At 40.4% G+C, this 25,558-nt stretch overlaps 1 protein-coding gene across 2 annotated transcripts in view; it reads left to right on the top strand.

Moving 5' to 3' along the window:
* The first annotated feature begins 11,748 nt into the window (after positions 1-11,748).
* Positions 11,749-25,558, top strand: part of CAMK4 (calcium/calmodulin dependent protein kinase IV) — a 164,148-nt gene continuing 150,338 nt past the window's right edge. The window contains exons 1-2 of one of the 2 annotated variants that reach the window (XM_054054650.1): positions 11,749-11,983; positions 12,356-12,568. In XM_054054650.1, the coding sequence (XP_053910625.1) occupies positions 11,883-11,983; positions 12,356-12,568 (314 nt within the window). In that variant the 5' untranslated portion in view covers positions 11,749-11,882. Of the gene's footprint in view, positions 11,984-12,355; positions 12,569-25,558 lie in introns of those variants that run through there. The other variant, XM_054054651.1, reaches the window with a different exon arrangement.

Here is a 25,558-nt window from a genome sequence, read left to right as displayed (position 1 = left end):
GCAAGTATTACAGTTTTTAAAGGAGCTAAGAAGGCTTGAGATGCAAAAATGTAAATTCTCTGAAGATTGCCACATTAATGATAAACCATATGTGCTAAATTGATTAGGAAACCCCAGATTGGAAAGAGAGGGATAAAAAGAGCATGTTGATAGCATCATCTAACTGGTGGTACTGTCCTTACATTGCCAGGAAACAACAGATGTTTTTGACCTACCAAGAAGATAGGACTTGAAAACAATTTTGTAACTCACATGTATTCATTAGTATCCTTCTGCTTTCATCTAATGGTTTGCGTGCTGGTTGTAACACTCTTGGGTATATTGTAAGCAGTTTAAGAGCAAGTTGGGGATACCAGCTTGAGGGGCATACTTTCAGCCACTGAAGTTTCCTGAAGCCACTGAGGCCCAAGAAGTTTAGATTTGGTCTGTTGTAGCATCCGTTTTATTTCCCAGATGAGGACTCTGATGAACATTTCTCCCCTACCCCATCACAGCAGTCTCAGTGCCTGTGTCCATCCGCAGTCTCTTCATCCTCCACCAAAAGAGCTCTTCTTCCTGCTGCCAGGATTAGCTTCTCTCCAAGGTGGCTTCTTTCTCCTTTTCTTTCCCAAGAGGCAGACATGTCAATGCAACCTGTGCTGGATGCGGTCAGAGGCCTTGCAGGGGTGCATGGCAGTGGGGCTGGCTGCGTCCGATTTGCCTTTCTGAGCTGCAGATGCTCCTTCTGCTGCAGCAGCCAGAGAACGTCAGCAGCAAGGACAGGGTCTGGAATTCCATCATTTGCAATGCTCTATTCTTCCTGCCTCCTTGGCCAATTTCCAGTTTGTACCTATTCAGTCTGCAGAACATTAGCCTTCTAAATTAAAATGTAGTCAGCATCGCCCACACAATATATCACATCACTGCTATATTGGACTTCAGAGAAAAAGAATTGTCTTATATTGATGTCCTGAATACACCATACTAAATTTGGCATGGTTGCACAGGACTCCTTATTTTCAATAATAAATATAAATGACTCAGCCCCAGAAGCAGCTTTTTATGTCAATGGGTTTCTCTTCTTGAAAAAGAGTAGCTGCCTGCCTGTAGATCAAGTATGTGAACTATGGCTGGTTGTTCATGGTTGCATTTTAGTAAATTAGAATACTATGAAGTAATTAAATGTTGTCATGGAGAACACCTATCTAGCAAATGTAGAATAAGTTGTAGATCCAGTCCCTGGAGTCTTTCTTCACTGAATTTTGTATGAGCTCCTACTGCTGCTGTCCTGTTTAGGGGTTGATAAAGCTTCCATTTTAAAATCAGCGTTTTAAAGAATTCAGTATGTAAACATGATTGTGGCAGAAGATTTTAATAAGCACTTTTGTTTCCTTGGCTTCTGGGTTTGTGTTTCATTTTTGTTTTTGTTTTTATTTTATGTTGTTTGGTTTTGTTTGTTTGTTTGTTTTAATAAAACATGTGTATCTGACCCTTTGCCCACTTCTTTAAATCTAAGAAAACATGGCAGAGATTCCTGGTTGTGGGTGACACTTTCTGTAGTCTATAAAAAAAATTGTTTAACTGCTGTTTTAAACATTCTTCATGTATTAGGAAGTTGATGGGGGAGGCTGGATGATCCAGTGGCATGGAACTAAGTCTGTTCCTTTAAAATTTGAAAATTTTGCTGCTGCAAGGCTGGTCCCAAGTTTGTCTTAGGCATTTTTAAAACTGTATCTTAAACTTGCTTTCTGGGACAGTCCTGCTATGTTTAGAACAAATACAATCTCACGCGCCTTCCTCAGTGATCTGTTATTCTTCAGAACTAGCCTCTGCGCTTTGGTTTAAACATTTCACACACATCACAGTGACTTTCGTAGGAAAATTCTGGTTTGGGTAGGTTAGATAGAAGAAACCCAGATCTAAGTTTAGAAGTTTGAGAAAAGGATCCCATACAGAATTGAGGTGAAGAGCCAAGGATACCCTGAATTTCAGTATTCTATTTACCTAGTTTTCTTCTCTAACAACAGGGTCACTGTTAATTTTATTCGTTTTCTAGAATCCCCATTCCTGCCATTTATATGCAGGTAGTCCAAATGCAGACTGCGTACTGAAGAAACCTTTTTTGATGAAAAAGCTGCATACAATACATAAAAGATACAGGCAGAAGATATTAGGAATAGTTATACTGGCTGTTAAAAGTCTCTTCATTACTGTACATGGAGATAGTATTACTTGGCCAAATCTTCCACTTACATCTTACTTTTATTTGCCATTAGCTGCTTTTTAACTAGGAAGGTCTTTTTCCTCTGATGGATCATCAGGCTACTGAAGATAGGTGCCAAGAGTAATATGCAATTTAAATGCTGACTTCTGCAAGCGAAGACTCTCATTGGTGTCAGTGGCTCTTAGATGTGCCTGTAAGAACTTTAGGATTTGGCTCAGAAATATTGTACAGTGTTAGGGGCAGAGGAAAGCTGAGTAATGAATTAAGATACAGATGACTAATACATAGTTTCCAAAGTACTAAATCAGTCTCCTTCTTACTAACTGTAGGTCTATTGAAAAAAATAATAATAGGAGATGTAGTATTTATGATGATGCTGCAGCATCCACTTCACTCAGTCCTTCTCATGACAAGATGCTAACCCAGCTGTGTTGCCCTTAAACTGTAGATGTCATCACCCCAGGAAAACCTTCACACCTTCACAGCACTTACAGTCATGTTTCTTTTTTATTATTTCCACTTGGTTGAACGTTGCAGTGGCTGATGCAAGTCTCTTGGCCTCTCTTCCTGTGACCTGGTAAACAGTTTTCCTACTGACATCCCAACAGTGAAAAATTACCCAAGAAAATGGCTGTGGGTACTACCCAAAAGGATGTTGTGTTTTGCTGTGTTAAGCTGCACGACTCTAAATGATGTAAAAAGACATATTTTTACAGGACCTGCAAGAAAGCTGGGGAGGGACTGTTCACAAAGGCTTGTAGTGATAGGATGAGGGGGAATGGGTATAAACTGGAGAGGGGCAGATTTAGACTGGACATAAGGAAGAATTTCTTCACCGAGAGAGTGATGAGGCCCTGGCACAGTTGCCCAGGGAAGCTGTGGCTGCCCCATCCCTGGAGGTGTTAAAGGCCAGGTTGGATGGGGCCTTGGGCAGCCTGGTCTAGTGGGAGGTGCCCATGGCACGGGGGTTGGAACTGGAAGATCTTTAAAGTCTCTTCCAACCCAAACTATTCTGTGATTCTGTGATTCTGTGATTCTGTGATTCTATGACATATCCAAGATAAATCTACCAAACACTTTCATTTCTTCACTTTCCTGCCTTTTAAGCTGTACTCTGCTGGGAACAAAGTTTCCCTTTACTGTCTGTGTTGCTGCTGCTTGTCTGTCATGGAAATGTGAACGTTTTTAACCAACACCTTCTGAGACAAAAAAGTCCTTGTAAGAAATCAGCATACTCTTTGACCTAAACTCAGTAGATTATCACGTGTGGGGAAAAATTGCTGAGACAATCAAATGTTTAGTGTAGGTAATTTTGAAGTTAAACATTTTGCTTCAAAACAAACTTTTGTTGTTATGAAATTCCTATTGAAGAAAATAACCAGAACTGAGTCTAAGGACTTGTTTTGATTACTCAAAACTTGTTTTGATTACTCAAAATAAGTCCTTAGACTCAGTTCTGGTTATCTTCTTCAATTACTCAAAACAAGTCATTTGCATTTCACCTGAAGACGCAAAACAGCTGATTGCAAGTTGCTTTGAGTAAATTTGTGTGGGATTTGTCCAACCAACCAGGAAGCCTCTTGCTGAGCGAGACTCAGACAAAAGAACAAACACACACTGTCTTCGCTCTGGTGAAGAGCAACAAGACTGTTGTTTTCTCTCATTTCAGATTGAAAGCATTTCTTTCCAAATGCAGTCAGCGAAACATAATGACTGCTATTCCTCAACTCACTTTAAATAGCTCACATTTCCTGCCCCACATGAATCAAGATGCTTATCTACATAACTGCTGACTTCTTGTAGCAGTGTCTTCTACAACTCCTAGAGAAATGTGAAAATGGCAAGTACAATCAAAACAGTCTTGAGTGATTATTTTCTGGAAACTTTGTGTATAAAAATGCAAGATTGGCTGCTTAGCAGACAGATCAGTATCAGCAGCAGTATCAGGCCACTTCTCATCTAGTGTTGCAAAAAACTCGTCCTTTTCCAAGCCACTTGTACAACTGACACTGGGAAGAAACCGGTGACAATCTTAAACCTCCTGCAAGGTGGCTGGTCAAATATTTCTTTCACTTACATCTGCTAATATGCTTAGAGTTCATTGGCATTGCATATGCATAAACGAAACCAACATTCATTTCTGATCTATTATTAAACCATACAAATAACAAGACAAAAAAAGTATATCACAGGTCTCTATCTAGGACACACAGAGCACTGAGAAATATGCAGCAAGAATAGCCTGGAGAGTTCTTAATATTTTGGTTGTTTTGTTTCCACATACTGGTCAGTAATATTAATATTGCCTTCCTGCACAGGAGATTTATAGAGGAATTGTTTTCTAAGCACAAATGTGTGTATCTTTCTGTACACACACTGTAATTACATGCAGATCAGCATTCAAATTATGCATGACTTTTTGCATACATATATCTTATAATTCACTCCTGTGAAGATTCAAGGATCATTTATGTCCTCTGGATGAACTCAGCTTCACCATAAAAACTGGCCCAATGCAGCTTTATTTTCTTTATGTATTTGAACATCAATGTCTAAGCAAAAAATGGGCAGATTCATTTCAACAATATACTGATTTGTGATCATAGCATTTTGATTTAGCGAAGAGTTCTTCTTTGATTTCAATATTCAGTATTTCACTGGTTGCTTTTCAGTTTAGATTTCAAAAAAACAAAATAAGAAATACTGTTTTGAGGAAAGCAGAAAGCCCCTAATCACGTGTTTAAAATTTCTAATGGCAACAAAGGAATTTGTGAGTTTTGCAAAATGAGTTTTACGAGTCAGATGTTACCAAAGCTTTTAGATACATTGCATAAACCAAGTGTCTGATCTATGATAAGGGTATATATAGAAGCAAACTACTGAGTGAGAAATAAACAATAAAAACTGTTCACATAAACAATGAAGCCATTCTGCTTTCCACCTCACTTTTGACTTATGGAGGTCACACTGGGACATGAAGGTGCAGATTCTGAATTACAGTCTCTATACATGATACTCACCTAGCTCTACTGGAAATTCTACCAGACAGCTTTCTAATTCTTTAGTTAATCCTTGTCCAATTTTATTGCAAAAGCAGTAGCTAAAGGGGCCAGTATAATAATAGAATAATAAATTTGTTCAGCCTGCAAACATGATCATCGTTGCTAATTCTCATTCCTGTGATTAAACGAGTGGGACACATTTTAAAAATTTGGCTAAATGAGAATTTACACAAAATGAAATGCAACTGATTTTCACAAAATGCAAATAAAACTAATCTCTTGTGTTTGGAAAAGCACGATTTTAGTGGTGTAACTTGTTTTAATATACATGTATATCATCTAGAGAAGAAATTACAGTGCTCTGACTTGGAAATACTAAGCTCTGTTTTGCCTTGGAGGGATTCAGATTTTTTTTTGTTTTGCAAGATGTAGTGTATCTTCTGAGAAAGTATAATCTCATGTGATCTTGAGTCATGGCTGAATTTCTTAGGTATTTCAAATAAAGTTGTTTTTTATGTAAACTGCAGAAGCTATCTATACTATATGTATATAGCCCTGCACCTCTCTCAGTGGGTTTAATGACACTGCGTTGCTGAATAATGCTAAGACCTTACAGTCCATCAGCAGCTTAGTGAAAGGCAACCCTGTGTACACACATGAATTACAGTAATTACTCTTCAATTGTAATAAATACCAGCTAAATGTCTTTGTGTGGATTCTTATCAGGGAGCAGATGAGGTGCTTTAAGTTTTCCTTTTACTTAATAGCAACTTTTCCTTGTCCGTGAGAGTGAAATTAATTGCAGTAAATTTTCAAGGATCAAAAATGCATGGTTGTGAACAAATCCAGGAATGAGATGGAGAAAGATGATCGAAGTGAGGAAAGTTTGATGCTTGAGCCGCAGGTCTGAGCAGTTAGGTGAGAGTTACATGTCTGGGGAGACAAAGTAGAGGCAACCTCAAGTACATGAAATCAGTACCAAATTTGGGTGAGGGAATATGAGTTTAAGATTGTGTTTTCCTAGGAATTTCCTCTGCATTTTTCTGCAGATTAGCTTACAAACATTACTTCCTGGGAAGTAATCCTGAGAAAGATGCTCTTCCGTTGTGTGTTTCTGGTCAGCCTGGTCCAAAATACATAGCTAAATAATTAATCTTAATTTTTAGATTGGATGGTGTTGTAATATTTGGGCTTTTTCCCTGCAGAGTTTGGTATTTTCTAGAAACCTTTTTGCTAACACATAGCAAGCCTGTTATCACCAGTATTGGGCAAGGCACTCAAAGAGATTAGATTGCAATTGAGCAAGGCCATATCTGGATGTTTAATCAGAAAGATGTACAAAACAATATCCACAAACCACAGCCATTTCCTTGCTCATAAAAGCTGCAGTATTCCAGAATTTACAGAACTGGCAGCAATCCAGTCAGAAATCACTGAAGTGAATGACAATAGCTATTTCACCTTTTCTTTACTATGTCCTGCAGAAAAGCGTTCTGTGTTTCTTGCTGGTTTCACTGGCACTCAAGTCACAAGAAACCTAGTCACCACTACACTACAGCTAGAGATATCTCACCTTGCAGCCACTCAAATATGAGGCAAATGAGAGAAATGGAGATCTGTTCCATACTGGAGAGTAACAGTCAGAACTGATGGTCGTAATTGTTTTTCACAACACCGTGAGCTTTTACTTATTTTGTCTGGGATGAGAGCAGGCTGTAAAATAATACAACTGGAAAGACAAGAATTATTATCTAGCCCACCTAGTGAACTAGCTACATTATGGAACAGCAGCCGGGATGAACCTTGAATTCTAGCTCTACAACTATAGTCATGGCTGTTAACTTCTCTGTTAATGGACCAGCTATTGAGCCCACTTTACGGCTAGACAAGATGAAGTCCTGCTGGCAGTGAAGAGTTTGCTTTACATTTGTAGTGAGACATCTTGCACTGCTGAATTTGGTTACAGTTACACAGGAAACTCAAGAAAATGATAGCCTAGGCAGCTTCTCTCTACTGGGCAATATAACACAAAGGGCTCTGTGAAACTTTTAGATTCACAATGGCTGGCATAATCTTAAGCCTGGCAGAAAGTTTGTAATCTTACACGTGTATTTTATAGTTTATTTCATAGGTTGTTTTTTTTTGGGGGAATGGGGCCAGGAGGTGTTTCTTTTTCCACCACCCTGCGATGGATTGAGTTTAAACTCCAAAATAGCAAGGGAGGTGGAGAGGGAAAAAAAAAAATGAAGAAAAAGCTCTGCATTAGAAACAAGGAAGCATTTTATTTTTGAGAAATATATTTTGTGAACTAATTGTGGCAGAGGACCTCCAGCTGGATTTTGTTTGAACAGGGTCTAGAAAGGCAGAAGCAGCTAAGTGTGCTTCACTCAGAAAGGGCTGTATGTGACTTCTGTGGGTCGTACCAGGCAACTTTTGGTTTGTGAAACCTGCCCTCAAGGGGTTGGTTTATTTGGATTTAATGACTCATGTCGGTTTGTGGATCAGCTTTATGTTCTTTAGTGAACCAAAGGAAGTTGTTTGATCCTGCCAAATGAAAGGGAATGCTTCAAGTATCCTTCTACATTCTAGACATAAAAGGATTGATTGAATCACTTAAAAAGTGGACAGGAAGATAAGTACTGTGACTATGTTGCAAAGATAACTGTTCTATATGTCCTCCTGTAATGACTACAAAATGACTCTGTCCATATCTGGGGCACACATAATAGTTCAGGAATGGCTGAATCACATCGTTTTCTAACAGTTCATCTTTAGGCATTCACTCTTTTTTTATCCCCACTTACATGTTTTCTTTTCCCAGACAAAGGAAAAATATGGTCATGACTTCAAAACACGAGTCGGAGTTGAGGCAAAAGGGCGTATTGCTACCATCCTTCTACCTGATTGCCATGCCACAAAGGATGTCTCAGATTCTCTTTGTTTTCTTGAATAAACACATCTCACCACCATCACAACTCTTCTGCTGGCCTCTCTCTGCTCTGCGTTCATTCTTTCCTGATTTAATATCTTCACATACAGAGCTGATGAAAGTCTGTCTTTACCTAGCAGCTCTACAAATCATTAAGTAGGTTTAGATTTACATATAAAACCACATGAAAGAAGGTAAGTTAAGAGACTCACAACCTTGCTCATTGCAAGCCATAAGGCTACCTCCACATAAATAAAAATAATGAAATTAGCAGAAGATTTTGACATTCCTAACTAATGGTCATTCAATGGAAGCTTGTATAGTCATACAGAAGTACTGGAAGTGGAGAGAAAAAATGAAAGATGTTGCAGAAAATAAAATGTAATGCAAGGCTTTCTAAACATCAGGAAAAATCAGTGACAGGAAAAGGAAGAGAAAGCTTTTTGGTTTTTGCCCTGCTCTGAACTTCTTCGACATTAATGTGACATGGTTTGAGTAACTTCAGTTTCAGAAGACCTAATTCCACATGACACATATGGCAGATAAGCATCAGGTCTGGCATGGGAGCAAATATGGAATCAATGATGGATCACTTACTCAAAGAGGAAAGCTCTAGTATCTGCAAACTATTTTGGGAGAAGTGTTTCTTAATGAGGAGAGTATCCGACAGTTTTCTTCTTATTGATGACACTACCTTTTCTACTACAGGTGTGGACACTTTATACCTTCAATAAGAAGCTGCATGTTATTGTTATTGTTATTGTTATTGTTATTGTTATTGTTATTGTTATTGTTATTGTTATTGTTATCGTCATCGTCATCGTTATTGTTATTATCATCATCGTTATTGTTATTATCATCATCGTTATTGTTATTGTTATAGTCATTATCAAAATTATAGCAAGAGAGGTCAAACAAATAGTTTTTATTTAAGTACCTCAAAGATACACGCTGCAGTTTGTCCAGGAAAAAATATTAGCCTAAGCTGGCAAGGGACTAACATGCTACTCTACAGAATGATACCCACAAACCCAGAACTACTTATTTAACACTCTAGACACAATTTTCTTGTTCTCAGGATGTCTACCCAAGGTCTAGCTGCTAGAATTCTATGAAAATTTTAGAAATCAAGTTTAAAGGGTTCTTATCCTGTTTTTATTTTCTGAAGTTGACTCTGGGAAGTGTGGACTGCTTATGCCTGATGCAGTGCTGTCTATACTAAAGGACATGTGCGTTGACAAAACAACTGCAGCAACTAGGAAGGCTGAAAGATTACTCATCCCACCTCTGCCAACACACCAGATTAACTTCCTGCTTTGAGTTTAAATTTATGGTTGGCAGGAGAGGGGTGAGAGGTTGGACATCTCTTGCATGTATTTTTTTGTTCATAAAACCTGCTTCCTCTGCAAAAGATGCCTGCCTCCTTGACCTGCCTTCTTCCTCTGCATTTGTAACCTGGGTTTGTTGGCAGGAAAATTATTGTATTTGTAACTCCATAATAAAATTTCACACATAGTATGTATTCACAAATATATAAATGAAGTTTTATCAGCAGTTTAATTTCACGCCTAATAACAACAGTGCAGATCTTCACATTGTTAACATAGACCTGATATGAGTGGAGAACTGCACATTTAAAATGCTGCCTCTGGTTTCCTGGAGACAACAAGAGGCATTCCTGTGCTGGTTACATGCGGTGTGCAACCTGAAGACTTTCTTTAATTCCATATGGACATATTTGTATTGCTATTTTATTTTTAAGGAAATCGAGCTCCCTGGAGAATAAGGTCCAGCCTGTTTTCAAGTACTAGGTTGTCAGCATGGTGTGATCCAGCTCACCTTGAGATAGAGTTTTAAGGGATGTTAAATGAATTTTGCACAGGTAGTCCAGTAAAAAAAAATAAAAAAATTCACTGGTGCTATGTCATTTAGCAATGAGCCCATATAGGTCCATGATAAGCATATCTAATCTGTCGTGTGAATCTGATTGCAGGTACATAGATGAACATAATCCTACTAAAACAGTTGTTACTAAAACTCCACCACAACAGAAATACATGTGCCCTTTGCGTTACAGAATATGTTAGGTATTTGACTAAACAAAAATATGATGTGGAATACCACTGTTTTCTATGTGTGCAGCCTGGCCATTTTGCACATGCATGTGATTTTCATCATCAGTGACCATTTACTCTCCCAGCAGATGCTGTCAGAAAATGTCATATAGAAAGAAAGAAAAAAAGTCACTTAGCAACCCAAGCTTTATGAAGAAAAGTTCCACGTTGACCAGCAGAGACAGAGTGAAATGGGGGTTGGGAGGAAGAATAAGCAACACCGAAAAGCTTACTTTTCTGCTGCTCTGATGCTGTCTCAGATCTGTAAAGAGCAGGTGCTCTGGGCACCAGGTTTCATCTCAAAGCCAGTTTGGAGTTTCTGTTGAAGTGGCTTGCATACAACTTGGTTTTCAAAAATAAGACTTTGTGTTACTATTTTCCTCACTTTCAAATACGGATTTGAAAATTATAATATCTCAAGTTGTGATGGGGATCTACATTTTAATTTCATAATTGCAAAAAGTGATCTTGAGAGGAAAGGGCATTATCTCTTTTATCTATCTATCTATCTATCTATCTATCTATCTATCTATCTCACTTATCTCTTATCCTTTCCTACCATGAGCAAAGGCAAGATTAGCAGATATTTCTTCTGTTATCTGGTTAAACAGAGAGGAGCATTTCTTTCTTAAGGTTTTTGAGATATTAAGAGATTCAGAGTTGAGATTACTTGCCCTCTCTGTGATATCTTCCTACATCCTCTGTCTTCTTAAATACTAGGAAGAAATGTTTTCCCGTGAGAGTGGTGAGGCCCTGGCCCGGGTTGCCCAGGGAAGTTGTGGCTGACCCATTCCTAGAGGCGTCCAAGGCCAGGTTAGATGAGGCTTTCAGCAACCTGATCTGGTGAGAGGTGTCCCTGTCCATGGCAGGGGAGTTGGTACAGGGTGATGTTTATGATCCCATCCAACCCAAACCATTCCGTGACTCAGTGACTCTATAACCAGTAAGAGACAGACTCGTCTTGGGAACTTGGGGGGGGGAAACAAAGCATCCTGGAAAATATTAATACACCGGAATTACCACGACACTGACCAGGACACTGTGGTTTATCCGAGCAAGGAATACAATGTTTAAAAACAGGCTAGTGGATTGTGGCTGAAAATTAGAGGACAATACTTCCGTCACTTCTGCTGTGCAGGCTTGCACATGGTCCATTTTATCTCCTGCCTGTGCTCGCATGGCAGTGTAAGTGGGTGTAATAGCACGGAGAGGATGTGAGTAGGACTGATCTGGCACACTATGCATGCGAGGCACACACAACTGCTGCTGTTTTCTTTCACCACTACACCAACAGAAACTGCCCTTACACAGACATTTCTGGCTCAGGTTTTTACAGCCAGGAACGCAATACACGTTGTCATAACCGCATGCGATTCACCGGCTGTTAATAACGCCATTGCAGCACGGCAATTTTGTTTCTTTATGGCTCCTTTTAGCCCTGCAGTAGGAAGGGAAGCCGTATTCTTATTTCCGCCGGCGCTTTCGAGCATTTCCCAGTCTTTCCCACTATCTGTCCCGTTCTCCCCCTGCCTCCGCACCCTCCTCCACTCGATTCACCGCAAAGGCAGGGAGGAAAAACCCCTGACACCGGAGTCACGCCCGGATAAGCCGATCCCGGCGATGGAACCGGCAAAATGGTGCAGGATGACGGGGAGGGGCAGGCGTCGCTAGGGGCTACGCGTCCCGCACGGCTCGGTCCCTGCGATCCGGGACATCCAGGGCTCCCGCCGACCCGGTGAGGTCCCGGGGAGGAAGGAGGGGACCTCCAGGGGCGGAGAATGGGGACCTGGAGGGGTGGAGAAGGGATGGAAGGGGACCTGGAGGGGTGGAGAAGGGACGGGAACCTCGTGTGTGGGACCCGCCCATCCCCGCCCCGGTGGGTGCCCTGCGGACTGGGGCAGCCGCTGCCGCCGCTCCTGCCCGGGGGGGCGAGGAGGAGGAGGAAGAGAGGAGAAAAAGGAAGGGAGGGAGGGAGGGAAGGAAGGAAGAGGAGAGAGAGAGAGAGAGAGAGAGAGAGAGAGAGAGAGAGAGAGAGAGAGAGATAGAGGGAGGCAGGAAGGCAGGCGAGGAGCCGCCGCCAGCCGCCGCGTCGCTCTGCTCTCTACAGCCGGTGCGGAGGAGGGGGCAGCCCCGGCAGGCGTCCCGGCATGCTGAAAGTCACCATGCCGTCCTCTTCCTCGTCCTCATCCTCCTCGTCCTCATCCTCCTCCGGCTCCTCTGCCGCCAGCCGGCCCGGCTCCGCCGCACCCGACTATTGGATCGACGGCTCCAACAAGGACACCCTGGCCCATTACTTCGAGCTGGAGTCCGAGCTGGGACGGTGAGGAGGGACTGGGGCTGCGGGGGGTGCGGGGGTGGGTTCTGCTTCTCACCAAGCCCCGCCGGGGCTGGGTCTCCTCAGCGAGCATCGCTTTGCAATGGCAAGAGCTGCAAAACTTTGGTTTGCGGTGAATAGCATCAGGAAAGCGTGCTGGCTTTCACGGCAATGTAGGGGTTTCGAAAGAAAATGATCCCCCCCACCCCCCCGTAGCCGAGCTGTGCACATCCCCCCCACCCCCGGCAAAAGAAAGGAGTGGTTTCCAGGAGAAGGCGTCAGTTCGGTAAGCGCTGGTCCGCACGAGCAGCTTTACGTTAGGTTACCCGTGTGTTTGCAAGACTCCGGACCTCCTCCTGGATCTGCTGAACGGCAGGCATCTCTTCCAGAGCGCTAAAATGCCGGCTTGTTGGCAGCCTCGCTCCATACGAGACCTTTTACCGTTTATCGGCGTTCTCAGCATCCTTACACCTGGCGCTGACAGCGCTCCCGCCCGAGGCAGAGCCCCAGAAGGCACTGTGGGCAGCGTGTCTCCATCGGGGCACACGAGTGAGCTGCTGCCCCTTCATTCATCAGTCCTGCGCTGCCGCCCTGATGCTCCTGCCTGACAACTTATCCCAAGTGTTTACTCTTAAAAACTGAAGTCCGTTGTAAAAAACTGCTGCCTATATCTAAAGTCCATTTTTTTCTGTCTAAATACAGTTGTTGGTTCATGTTGAATTTGCTGGTAGAAAATAAAATTAACCTCTCTCTCTACCTCCCCTGCCCCCCCCCACAAAAAAAAAAAAAAACAACCCAGAAGATGACAGCATTTTTAAGGATTTACAGTAGATACTTAAATCTGCATGTCTTAAAATATTTAAATCCTGGATGAATACTGGAAATTTCCAGGAATAACATAGAATCATTTGAGTTGGAAGGGACCTTAAAGTCCATACAGTTCCAGTCCCTGCCATGGACAGGACACCTCCCACTACATCAGGCTGCCAGGATCCAGCCTGGCCTTGGTTGCTTTGGTACAGTATTTTTGCAGAAAGGGCATACAGTGAAAGTTATTTCTACGAAGTATACCTGTGTTTGCTGTACCAGGACTGATAGGAGCAGGAGAGTCTGTAGAAATGCAATACAGTATCATTCTTGGTTTGCTGGCTAGGTCTTAGGCATCTGCTGCTACCTTTTTGCCACTACTGCTACTGTTGCTGGCCAGATTTAAATAGGCATAGGTTTATATACGCTTACAACATTTGTAGTCAACTTCACTGTACACCTATGAAAAACTTAAGAATGTAAAAAAGTAAATACGGTTGTATCACTTTTGTCTCTGGAATTGAGAAAAAAGAAGTGTGTACTGCTGAATAACAGCAGTTAACACCAATTCTGTCTGGATTAATACTGTTACGTGTGGTCTGTCTAGAATTCTTTCAGCATGTGTGCTAGCGACCAAGCGCTTAATTTAAGAATAGTCTGTATTGGTGATACATCATGGGTTTATTGCATAGCTTCAAAAGTGTTTTGAAATGTGAACTCTCCTGTCTGAGGAAGGAAGAATTAATGAAAGCTGAGGTGCGGTGGGTCTTCCCGCCTTCCAAGGTGAGGCAGTAGCTCTGAAACCCTGACAAAAGGTCTGAATAAGGAAAATAACTGCACCCAGCTAGTGCAGAGGTGTGACCCACTGTCTGCTCTGCTGTTGGATAGAATTAGGAAATAAGATTTAAAATGAAAGCAGAAAGAAAACAGGAGCTAAGAACCATCTTGATCAAAGACTGTGATGTAGGGAATGGAGAGAGAAGAACTCAGGAGAGGTATATGCTCCGAGGGAAAATTGCAGTGATGGGTATGGCAAGGAATCTTTAGGGTCCTAAGGCTAGATCTGAGATCCTTTTAGACATAGCATTCAAAGTGCTGATGCTTCTCAGACTTCCTCTGATAGCCCACGTATCTTAGAAAATGTATAAAGGAGATGCAACAGTCCCTCTTGGTTCCTAAATAGAATATAAAACTGTATTGTTTTCTTGATAATCTTGTCTCCAATCATTTATTCCTGGAGATGATCTTGAATACATCTACAGACAATATTCATTGTTTAGGTTAGTGGTAGTGGAGATATACCAGGTGAGGCTGAAAAATGTGGCCACATGATCCCTTTAGGGGCAGTAAATCAAAATAATATACTAAGATAACTATCAGGAGACACTATCCTAAAATATTTTTGGCTAAAGACATCTAGCAATCTCTGTATTCATTAGACTGCAGAGACCTGCATTTGAACAGCTGCTTCCAAGTACAGGAGTTCAGTTTTGGAAGGCGTGCCCTTTCTGCAAAGTATGTCTGACAGGTCCCTAAGCCATCAGTCAATAATTCCTGCTTGCATGACCAAGTAAGGAGTTATGGGACAAGACAAGAAAGTTTCTGCTAGTGAGAGAAATAATAAATGCCTTAAAGCTTGGGTAGGACTGTTCAGTTGTCTTTCAACAGTGGAGCTCCACAGGGATCAATTCAGGTGTCTCTGCTGCTCAACAGCCTCATAGATAAAGTGGTTGAACAAGTGATATTTGCTGGTCTTACTAAGTTACTGAGTTTTAAAGACAGCATTGCCTATGAAGAATTGCAGAAAGACCTTGTTGATCTGATAGGGCATTTAAATTGTGGATGAAATTCAGTTCAGATAAATAAAATGGTGGAGGAGGAGCCATTTAGTTGTTTTCTTTCCCCAATAAACCCAATAGTAAGGTTAAGACAGAGATCTCTGGAAACACATGTGGCTTGGACGGAACACCTAGTTGGAGGTGTCTATTTGCTGTTCCCTTTGATGCAAGCTCTGAGGACATCTGACAAATATAGCAAGTAAAAAATGAACTGCAAGAGCACTTCAGTGCAGTGTGTAGTTAAGTTGTGCCACTCTTGGTCCTTGGGTACTGTGGATGCTAGAAACTTATATTGGTTTAACGGGCAAGTAGGCGAGTTTACGTGCAGGAAATCCATTAAGAGTAATTAAACATGAAGATATTAACTATTCAACTATAAGTTATGGAATGGTATGAGAATATTCTTTGATGTTATTGATACAGGTTTGCTCTGTTCTTATATTCTTGAGGCATCTGTGTTTGGCCACTGTTAGACACAGTATTCTGGGCTGGACAGGCTTTTATTCCGACGCAGGATGGCTATTTTTATGTTCTCCTGAATGCCTGGCTAGTTCGCCTTCTTTTTAGTCTGTTTTTCACTAGGAGATTTTGTATGTACCATGTAAATGGAGTTCAAAATGCTGTAAAGATGAAATTTTGGTCTTTGTTTTACAAGGAGTATCTGTTCCTTCTCTGAAGGTTGCAACACTTGAAAGTGTGGGAAATCATGTACATTGCAATTTTGTTCTGAGTGTATTTAATCTAAAAGCTTATTTTCCACACTGCCTTGGAAAAAGATTTCAATAATTTTAGGTTCTAAACTTTTATGTTCCTTAAAGACTGACACCTTTTGTTAGCCTTAAATAACCTATGCTGTATCTTTTGGTACAGAGTTTCAGAATTCAGGAGTAGTCTAGAAATGATATTTGACTGAAGAGGGAATTCAGGGGTTTTTTTGTTTTTTTTTTTTTTTGATACTCAGCAATATTGCAAAAAAGGAATTTATTTGTGTTTGAATTTTATTTATGGAACTTTACTTAGCATGCACTCTGTGCCCTAGCGGTGCCAAACCGCATGACTATTTGAGTTGAAAGTGTCTAATGTTGTTATTGTAGGTGTGTTGCAGATGTACTAAGTAATCAAGAACAGCTGGAGGTGTTTCTGACCAAATCCTTAGGGTTTGCTTTCAGTTTCAAAGATTGAGTAATATAATAATATATTTTTTAAAAAACCAGAAAAGTTATAGGAATTTTCTTTGCATAAGATTGATAAATGAGGATCTTCCAAGATTACCTTTTCCTTCCTGGACAGTCTTTAAATTCTGTGGTATTTGCTGAGGACCTGAAACTGAAAGGTGATCAATACTGGCAACTTATCTTGAATTCACAGTGTGAACTGAATCATAGATGGTTTCTGTTCTTCAGTTCTTAGCACAGAGAGAGTTCAAATCCAAGGCATTGTCTGAATTCAAGATTTCAGTGTGCACAATGATGCCCTACTTTGTTAATCCTGTTTATGAGTGCTGCTATAGTAGCATCTACTTTTGCAACGCTAGTAGTAGATGAAATCAGGTAACTCCTTTTGTATAAGCATCATTGTATATAAATGGATTGGTTTTGCACTTGATGCTTTGGAGTTCAAACAGTTTTTGGCTTTGAAAGTATGCCAATTATTTTCCCTTCCATCCCTTCATTTAAAAAAAATAAATGGGCCTTCTTTTCCTGCTCGTTTTGAGTCATTTGTTATAAAGAGAGAGAGTCTATGCCATGTTTATTTTGAAAATCATATGTTCACCTTGCTTTGAGGAGCATTTAAAGTAGGTCAGTCCCTCCTTCAGGAATGCTTTTGCTTATTTATTTGTGACTTTTAGTCCTGGTCCTGAGGATTTTCCAGAGATGCAGGCATGCTGCATATTGCACACGGTGTTGGCTATCGGAATGTGAGTGCGAAGTGCTTAGCTGAACGAGGATGAGAATTACCTTTGACCAGAAACTGGTAGATTTGTCTGTCCTCTAGATCACGTTGTGCCATGAACTGCAACTTGCTTGCTACCCTCACACCTTCAGGCAAGCAGGAAACATTTCCATGGAGGTGATTTGTGCTGATAGGGAAGGTTGTTGAAGAAGGGTCTGAGGATTCATTTGAGAGTGTTGTGATAGGTACATTGGACTTGCTTTGAGGTAGGAAGATATGAGGTACAGAGGACACAGTGTCCTTTAGGTGCTGGCCAAGGTGGCAGACATGGAGAATGGTCTTCATGTGTTTCACCAGCTGGCATAGACCTAATTGAAGGTTTTCACTTCCTTTTCCTCTTCGGTGTTCTGTGGAAGCTCTATAGCTTCTCAACAGTGTTCTAGGTAAAATTTCTTACTTGGGTATGAGGAAGCAGAACTTGCAATGTGTAGCCTGGGTTTTGAGAACTAAAAATTTTTGTTGTGTGCAGGGAGAGTATTTTCTTCAGTTTTGTCTCGTTCAGTTATCAACTGGTTGATTCAGACTGAAAAAGCTGGGTGTTGAAAAAGCAAGAAAAGACAATTTCCTCTACTATTCTGTAAATAAAAACCAATTGAGAATGGACATACCATTTTACTTGAGTCACTGATCATGGAGAGGAATGGACACTTTGCACCTTGCAGTAGGAGTCTGTTGTTGACTCTTGTCCAAATGCCTATCTTAGGTACCAAGTTACTTGTCTAAACATTATCTTAGGTACTAAGTCACTTGTCTGAACTCGTCTGCATATTTCCTGAGGAAGAAGGTGGCTTTTTTTTTTTTTTTTAAGTATTAGTTAACACATTTGACATTGCATTTCTGTTAGAAAAGGAGTATTAACTTTTACAGACAGTTGTTCAAATTCCTCAGTAGTTGAGATTTGTGGCAAAACCATTGTTCTGCTGCAGCCAGGAATTTTGCATTGAACTGCAAACTCAACTCCTGCTTCACTAGATGTCAGAAAACAGATGATAAATTTTTCACAATGGCTTAGGTGTATATCTGATTCCTGTTTCTACTGTGATAGAGCCATTGTTTCTGTCATGCCATGGTGGAAAATAAGCTTGTTGATCCAATCAGCTATGGACAAAGCATTTAACTGTCAACACTTTTGGACAGTCATGCTAGAGAACTGTATTACTACAATTGACTATTGTAGCTGTCTTTCAGGAATATGTTATTTTTTGTTTCTGTAGAAGAATCTGCCTTGTTACCTCTGCAAATAAACAGATTACTTGTTTTTTAATACAATTAGTAATACCTAAGTCATAACTGTATAAAAAATAGCTTGAAACAAGCTTTTCCCCTTCCCCTTCCCCTTCCCCTTCCCCTTCCCCTTCCCCTTCCCCTTCCCCTTCCCCTTCCCCTTCCCCTTCCCCTTCTTTCTTCCTCTTCCCCTTCATTCTTCCTCTTCCCCTTCATTCTTCCCCTTCCCCTTCTTTCTTCCCCTTCCCCTTCTTCCCCTTCTTTCCTTTCTTCCCCTTCTTGCCCTTCTGTGAAACAAATGCTTCTGTGAAACAAATGGTCTCAATTATCCACAGAATCAATGTGCTTTGCTTGCATCAAGGGGCGTTCTTGGAGCACTACGAGCTGACTGAATGTAACTGAAATGGAAGATACAGTCCACAGGACAAGATCAGGGTTCCTCTGGCATAAAACCTACGGGAAGTTTGTGTGTTGGTATTAACGCATTCCCACCATCTGTAACACTCGTGTGGTCCTACTGCACTGTACAACTTGCTGGTGCACACCTAGATTATGTGTCCTAGTGATACCGTACTTAAATCTAACTGTAGTTAATCTCCAAGTTGATTAATAGGATGCTTGTGATATCATCCATTCAACATAATCCACAGGTCAGTGTCTATCTGCTCAGGTTTTAATTAACTTGGAAGCTAAAGGGAACATATATTGTATAAATAAGAATTAAGTACTTACAGTGGGCAGTGAAGGAGTAATTAATTGTTGCAGAATCTCTGTACTCTTATGAGTGTGTGCACTCAATGCATTCTTCTGTTAATAAATTGAGCCGTTACCTTTTTTTAATAAACGGAGTGCTGGAGCAGTCTTGAATAGCTGGAATGAAAAGATGATAATTCTGTGTGATTTTCACAGCTTTCTTGTACTTAAACATGAGACTTACAAGTCTTATGAGGAGCGGCTGAGAGAGCTGGGGTTGTTTAGCCTGGAGAAGAGGAGGCTGAGGGGAGACCTTATTACTCTCTACAACTACCTGAAAGGAGGTTGTGGAGAGGAGGGAGCTGGCCTCTTCTCCCAGGTGACAGGGAACAGGACAAGAGGGAATGGCCTGAAGCTCCGTCAGGGGAGGTTCAGGTTGGATATCAGAAAAAAATTCTTCACAGTAAGAGTCATTGGGTACTGGAACAGGCTGCCCAGGGAGGTGGTCGAGTCGCCTTCCCTGGAGGTGTTTAAGGAACGGGTGGATGAAGTGCTTAGGGACATGGTTTAGGGAGTGTTAGGAATGGTTGGACTCGATGATCCAATGGGTCCTTTCCAACCTTGTGTGATTCTGTGATTCTGTGATGAGCTATTAAAAATGAAAATTTCTATTAGAGAATTGTTATTTCTTTATTTTCAAGTTTTCCTCTCAGCCACTTGAATTTTTGTCATTAGTTTTGGTTATGTTTTTTTAATTGAAAAAATATTTCTAATGGAGAAAATGAATAGATTTTGAAGTAAGTACTCTTAAGAATACTGGAAGAGTTTTAGCACATAGAGCTTTTAGGAGTTGAAAGTAATGTTATTAATTGTGTTAATATGACGACTGTCAGTCTTGAAAAACATTGCAGTGGTTTGCAAGGGGTCAGATGTAACATAGTCATTCTTTCAGCCTGTTATGGAGACAGCACATCTGAAATTGAACTAGTATTTTCAAGTTCAGTTGAAAGCAGTTCACCGAGTATGATTGTGTAATAAGCCTATGTGATTCTGGGTGGAAGGGGTTAAATTTACTGAAGCCCTGTAGTATAAGAAGAAAATACGTCCATTCCACTGTGTCTGTAGGTGTGTGTCTGAGTGTGCATAGTATTGTGAAAAGAGTTGTAATGGGCACCGATTAATAGGCAGAATCCTACCAGTAACAAGAATTTAAATACTTGTCAACATAGTAAATAGCCAGATTGAAGAGACCACCAGTGAAAAACACTCACTGTTTGCTGTACCATGTGCCTCATCTGTGGAAGTCCAACTACTTGGAAGGAAGGACTAGCTATCTTCTTCAGTCACTCAGATAAAAAAAATTTGTCTTCCTAAATGTTGTCTGAAGAGGTTAATCCTGAAGTAAAAACAATAGTTATCCCTGGCCATAGTTTTGTTTATAATCTACCAAATTGAGCTGGCTTTATTGTTAAATCAAAATGGTTCTTCTGTGGTCTTCTGCTGGCCAGGCTTTTGGAAAGCAATCTTCTGAGACTGCATGATAAGTGTGGACAAAAGTGCCGAGATTTTAATAGTATTTTCATCTATGTATGTACAATATGTATGAACCATTAGGAGTAGGGATGATGTGATTGAGCGGCCCTGCAGAGAAGGACTTGGGAATGCTGGTCGATGAGAAGCTTGACATGAGCCGGCAACATGCACTCGCAGCCCAGAAGGCCAACAGTATCCTGGGTTGCATCAAAAGAAGCGTGGCCAGCAGGGCGAGGGAGGGGATTCTGCCCCTCTATTCCTCTCTTGTGAGATTTCATCTGGAGTATGGTGTCCAGTTCTGGAATTCTCAAAGTAAAAAGAAGGGTATGGAAGTGTTGGAAGAGGTCCAGAGGAGGCTACAAGAAGGATCTGAGGACTGGAGCACCTCCCATATGAGTACAGGCTGAGAGAGTTGGAGTTGTTCAGCCTGGAGAAGAGAAGGCTCAGAGGAGATCTTACTGCAACCTTCCAGTCCTAAAAGGGGCTACAAGAAAGCTGGGAAGGGACTGTTCACAAAGGCTTGTAGTGGTAGGACAAGGGGCAATGGGTATAAACTGGAGAGGGGCGGATTTAGGCTAGATTTAGACATAAGGAATTTCTTCACAATGAGGGTGGTGAGGCACTGGCACAGGTTGCCCAGGGAAGCTATGGCTGCCCCATTCCTGGAGGTGTTCAAGGACAGGCTGGATGGGCTTTGAGTGGCCTGATCTAGTGGGAGGTGTCCCTGCCCATGCCAGAGGTGTTGGAACTGGATGATCTTTATGGTCCCTTCCAACCCAAACTATTCTATGATTCCATGACTCTTATGAGTTAAGATTGCTTAAAAAGAAAGGACACTTCCTCCCTTATGCTTCCTTGTGAAAGCACAATTTAAACATACAAACTTCGTATTTACTGTTGCCTTCCTCATTTATGCACTCATACCATGCTTCCTTTCATCTTCATAAGTGGACTTTTATTATCTGAACAATCACTAATTTCACAAGAGTTAGTCTTTTTACAGTACAGCAACGCTCATTCTGAGAAAGGATAACCAAATGTTCTGTGTATTTCCAAATGGTGATGCTGCTGTTGTTTCTTGGTTTGTTTAGTGTGTTTTTTGGTATTTATGCTTTCCTATCTCCTTCATGTTAAGAAAATGGGTAAGAATGAAAACTTTTGCAACCAGTCATTAATACCTCGGAAATACTCTTACATTTGTTGTCAGTGTTTCTTGATTTAGGCTTGCATTGTCAGTGTCCTCAGCCCATCAGTAATCACAAGAAAATGCAGTTGAGCTTACTGGTTACAGCTCTTAAATTAGAGATAAGTTTAGCTTTTATGAGGATTTTTTTTTTTCTTCCTTGCTGTTTGGAGTCTGAGCTGGTGAATCATTAAGAATTTAATTTAGGAATTTTAGTGTTGTGGAAGCATGTTGTTTCCTTGTTTTCACCTTTGCCTTACTTTTGTATCTCAGTGTTAAGAAAGGTCTTTCAGAGGGACTCCACTTTTGGCAGAAGTGCACAGGGCATGTTTTCCCAGAGTGTTAGCTTTTAAGACTCTAGAAACTCATCCTAACATATCAAGAAAAGCATACTTCTTCCTTGTATGTGTTCCAAGACTGCAGTTCTTTGCCTGTGATGCTTTCCTAGCTCTTTCTGACCTAGGAAATACGATCTGTTTCAAAAGGCAAATGCATGTTTTGTTGCAATGGGATTAGTAGGGAAAGCTCTGCTCACAATGATGTGTTGGCTAATAGTGCGCTTCAGAACAGCTCAAATGTGCTGTGACTGTTGAGGATTATAGGTTTTAAGGACAGATTGACTTTTCCCTTGACTTTACTAGGGTGTGTAGGAAGGTTGTGGTGATGCACATGGAAGCCTACTTCTTTTTTTTTCCTGTTTAGTTGTGTTTTTTTGTTATAAGCTGTTAGCGTGATGCGGTGGGAAAGATCTCTGAGAATAAGATATCCAAGACCATTTTCGAGTGTGGGGGTTTTGATCAACATATACATTATGTGTGCTCAATTTCTTAAACTCTATAATGTTTAAAACAGAGATAGAGTAGTCTGATATAACACTATACCAGTACACATTGGAAATATATCTTTTGCGTACAGAATAAATGAAAAAATGATGTCATTGCTGTCATAGGTTACTGTCAGTTACAATACGTGTACTATTTGGGATCATCAATATTTGCAGTTGTTGCTCTGAGAATAGATTGTTGAGTTGGTGTTTTTTTCTTTGGAACGTGTTTATAAGTTAGGGCACCCTACAAGAATATGAGTTTGAAAGGGACTGTTCGATCTGTAGCAGCCAAAGCTTTCAACTATTGGAATTTCATCTACAAGGGATAACAGGAGAGAAAAATTACATGGTCAGGACTGTATGATAATTCTGACACAAGTGAAGTAATCACCTGAACAACATAAAGCCATAGCTTATAAGCTGTCCTGCTTTCATTTGCTGGAACTCGGGAACCATACAATATGAAATAAAAGGAAAATGAGAACCCTTTTGAAGAAAAGCTGCTCATTGACAGTTTACTATGTTTATCACATTTTTTTGGGAGGGAGGTATAAGGCAGTGGAAGTCCGATGCACAGCCACAAAACAAACAGCATTAAAATTTAAGCCCTTAACAAGTGTATAGTCTGTGCTCCAATGCGTACCTCACTGTGAGCATCCATATGCCACAGATAAGATGCCAGAACTGCAACTTTACCTCAGAATTGATGTCATCTCCACAGTCCCCAAACTCTCCTCACTGGAAAAATGTGATGCATGTCTTCTCTGTCATCTCTCCAGGCATTGTGAAAAAAGAGCAGTTGCTTGGGTTTAAAGAAGAGGCATCATTCTAAAACATCATTCTTCCTTCCTCCCCTATTTTTCCTTCTTGCAAGTATTTGTATTTTCTTCTCGATTCAGATCATCATAAACCCACCGATAATGTTTCTTATTTTCAGTCTTCGATCTTTTAAGCACGTCCAACTCTGCCAGGTTCACTACCTTTGGGAACTGATACTGCATCTTAAAATACTCAATTTATCGTGGTTTTATTCATGAAGATGACCCTGATTGCTCTGCAGGCTTTAGCACAACTGAATACTGCATAAACAAAAATATTCTACAAATGTCTTGATTTTATGTGTTTTAATGAGGCAGCATAGTATCATGTGACTGGGGGGGGAATCAATCCATCAGGTCAGTTGCCACAAACTGTGAATTGCCTATTGACATTTGTTCATTTATTAAAAACCTCAAATGCTGACATTACCAGATAAACTAATGTAAAGAAGGTTTGGATTAGCTCATACATGAAATGCAGGCATTCTAGTTTAATCTAAATAAATTATTTTCAATGAATAATTCTGCACTCATGAATGAGTGGAAATAAAAAAATGTGTGAGATCTTAATGAATATCCATGGAAGAGGAAATATGTTATTATCTTAAAGTACTTCTGAAATAATATTCATATTGATTTTTCTTTAAATAATCCTTGTTAAGAGAGGCACACTGCCAGTACCGAAGAATCTGCTATGTGATTTTATTTTGTGTTTATTTGTAAAAAAATTTAATAGTGTGTTGAAAGGAGTGGGCTTTCATGCCCCTTCTGCAGAAGGCTGACCATAACTTGTGCAACTTTCAGTTGATAATGAGACATTTAGATGCTTATATTCTTTGGACATAAGTTGCTTTAATTCAAACTTGACAAAGTACCCCTTTCAGATTCTCTGTACATGCAAGGTGGTGTTTTCTGTTTCTGATCTATGAAGTGTACTGCACAGATCTAACATGATGGACCAATGAGGGTGTTTTAAGATCCTGCTTTGGGCCAGAAATTGTGGCAATTCTCTTGGCATACAGTGATTTTTTTTAATGTGGTGGTATTACATAGTTTTATACTTTTGCAGATAAAATGGATGCTTTGGTAAGGCTTATAAGGCCTCAAGATGAAGTCTACCATGGATTAGTACTGATTTTTTCTGTACTTTTTTTAGCTTGTTGACATGTTTTGTAGATTACATACTGATCTGCTTTACAGATGTTTGTTTTGCTTATGGAGGAAGAACACTTGTCAGCTTTCCATATTGTGCAATAATGGTTTGGTAAATCTAAACAGAAAGCATGCTGAAAACTCTAACCCCATCATCACAATCTAAGTTCAGAAACCTGTAAGACACGCGTGCATGAATGTTTTTACCTCCTGGCTTCACTGGAAACCTTCCCGAGTGACCCGTATCTCTGTATTTTTTACAGTATCTTATAATTTTCTGACTTCTTAGCTTAGTAAAATCAAAAAGGGAAGGGCTGCAAAGTTGATTTTGTAATGGAAAGCAACACATGGTATAGATACTGGTGATCATTTAGGAAATTACTAATGATTTTTGTTTAGTGACTTTAGGTTTCAAGTGATTAGATCAAGAAACATAAGGTGGGTGCTTCTCACACCATCACCAGCAGCACGCGCTGTGATTTTTCTGAGATTCCTTGCAGCCTGATGAAAACTGCAAACGCTTATAGAGTGCATTTTTCACTCTACACTGGTCAGTTAGCTAACTGACACGGGATTATGTTGAGTTGAAAGAAGAAATCAGGTCTAGTCTTAACAAAATGCTGTTAGAACAGCAAGTAACTGGCAATATTGGAACAACACTTCTGACACTAAAAAGGCAACAATAAATAAATGTTGTTTGCTGCAGGGGAGAGGAAGGCTGGTACGTTTGTCTCCTCTGATTGTCCCTTCACAACAGTTCAAATCAAGAATGTCTTAACTAGAAACAAATGCAGAATTTGGGTTAATAGTTAAAATTAATAATTGATGAATGATAAGTAAGGTCAGTAATCAACAGCCAGATTGGGTCAACGTGTAATGGAAAATCTGCAATAAAAGGGATACACTAAAATTCATGTTATCTGCTCTGACCCTGTGTAAGAGATGAAACCCATCTCCATCTCTGCAATA

Source organism: Cuculus canorus, chromosome Z (assembly GCF_017976375.1).
Source record: "Cuculus canorus isolate bCucCan1 chromosome Z, bCucCan1.pri, whole genome shotgun sequence".
NCBI classification, from domain to species: Eukaryota; Metazoa; Chordata; class Aves; order Cuculiformes; family Cuculidae; genus Cuculus; species Cuculus canorus.
The sequence above is the reverse complement of the archived record's forward strand: the minus strand, read 5'-3'. Positions and strand labels throughout refer to the sequence as shown.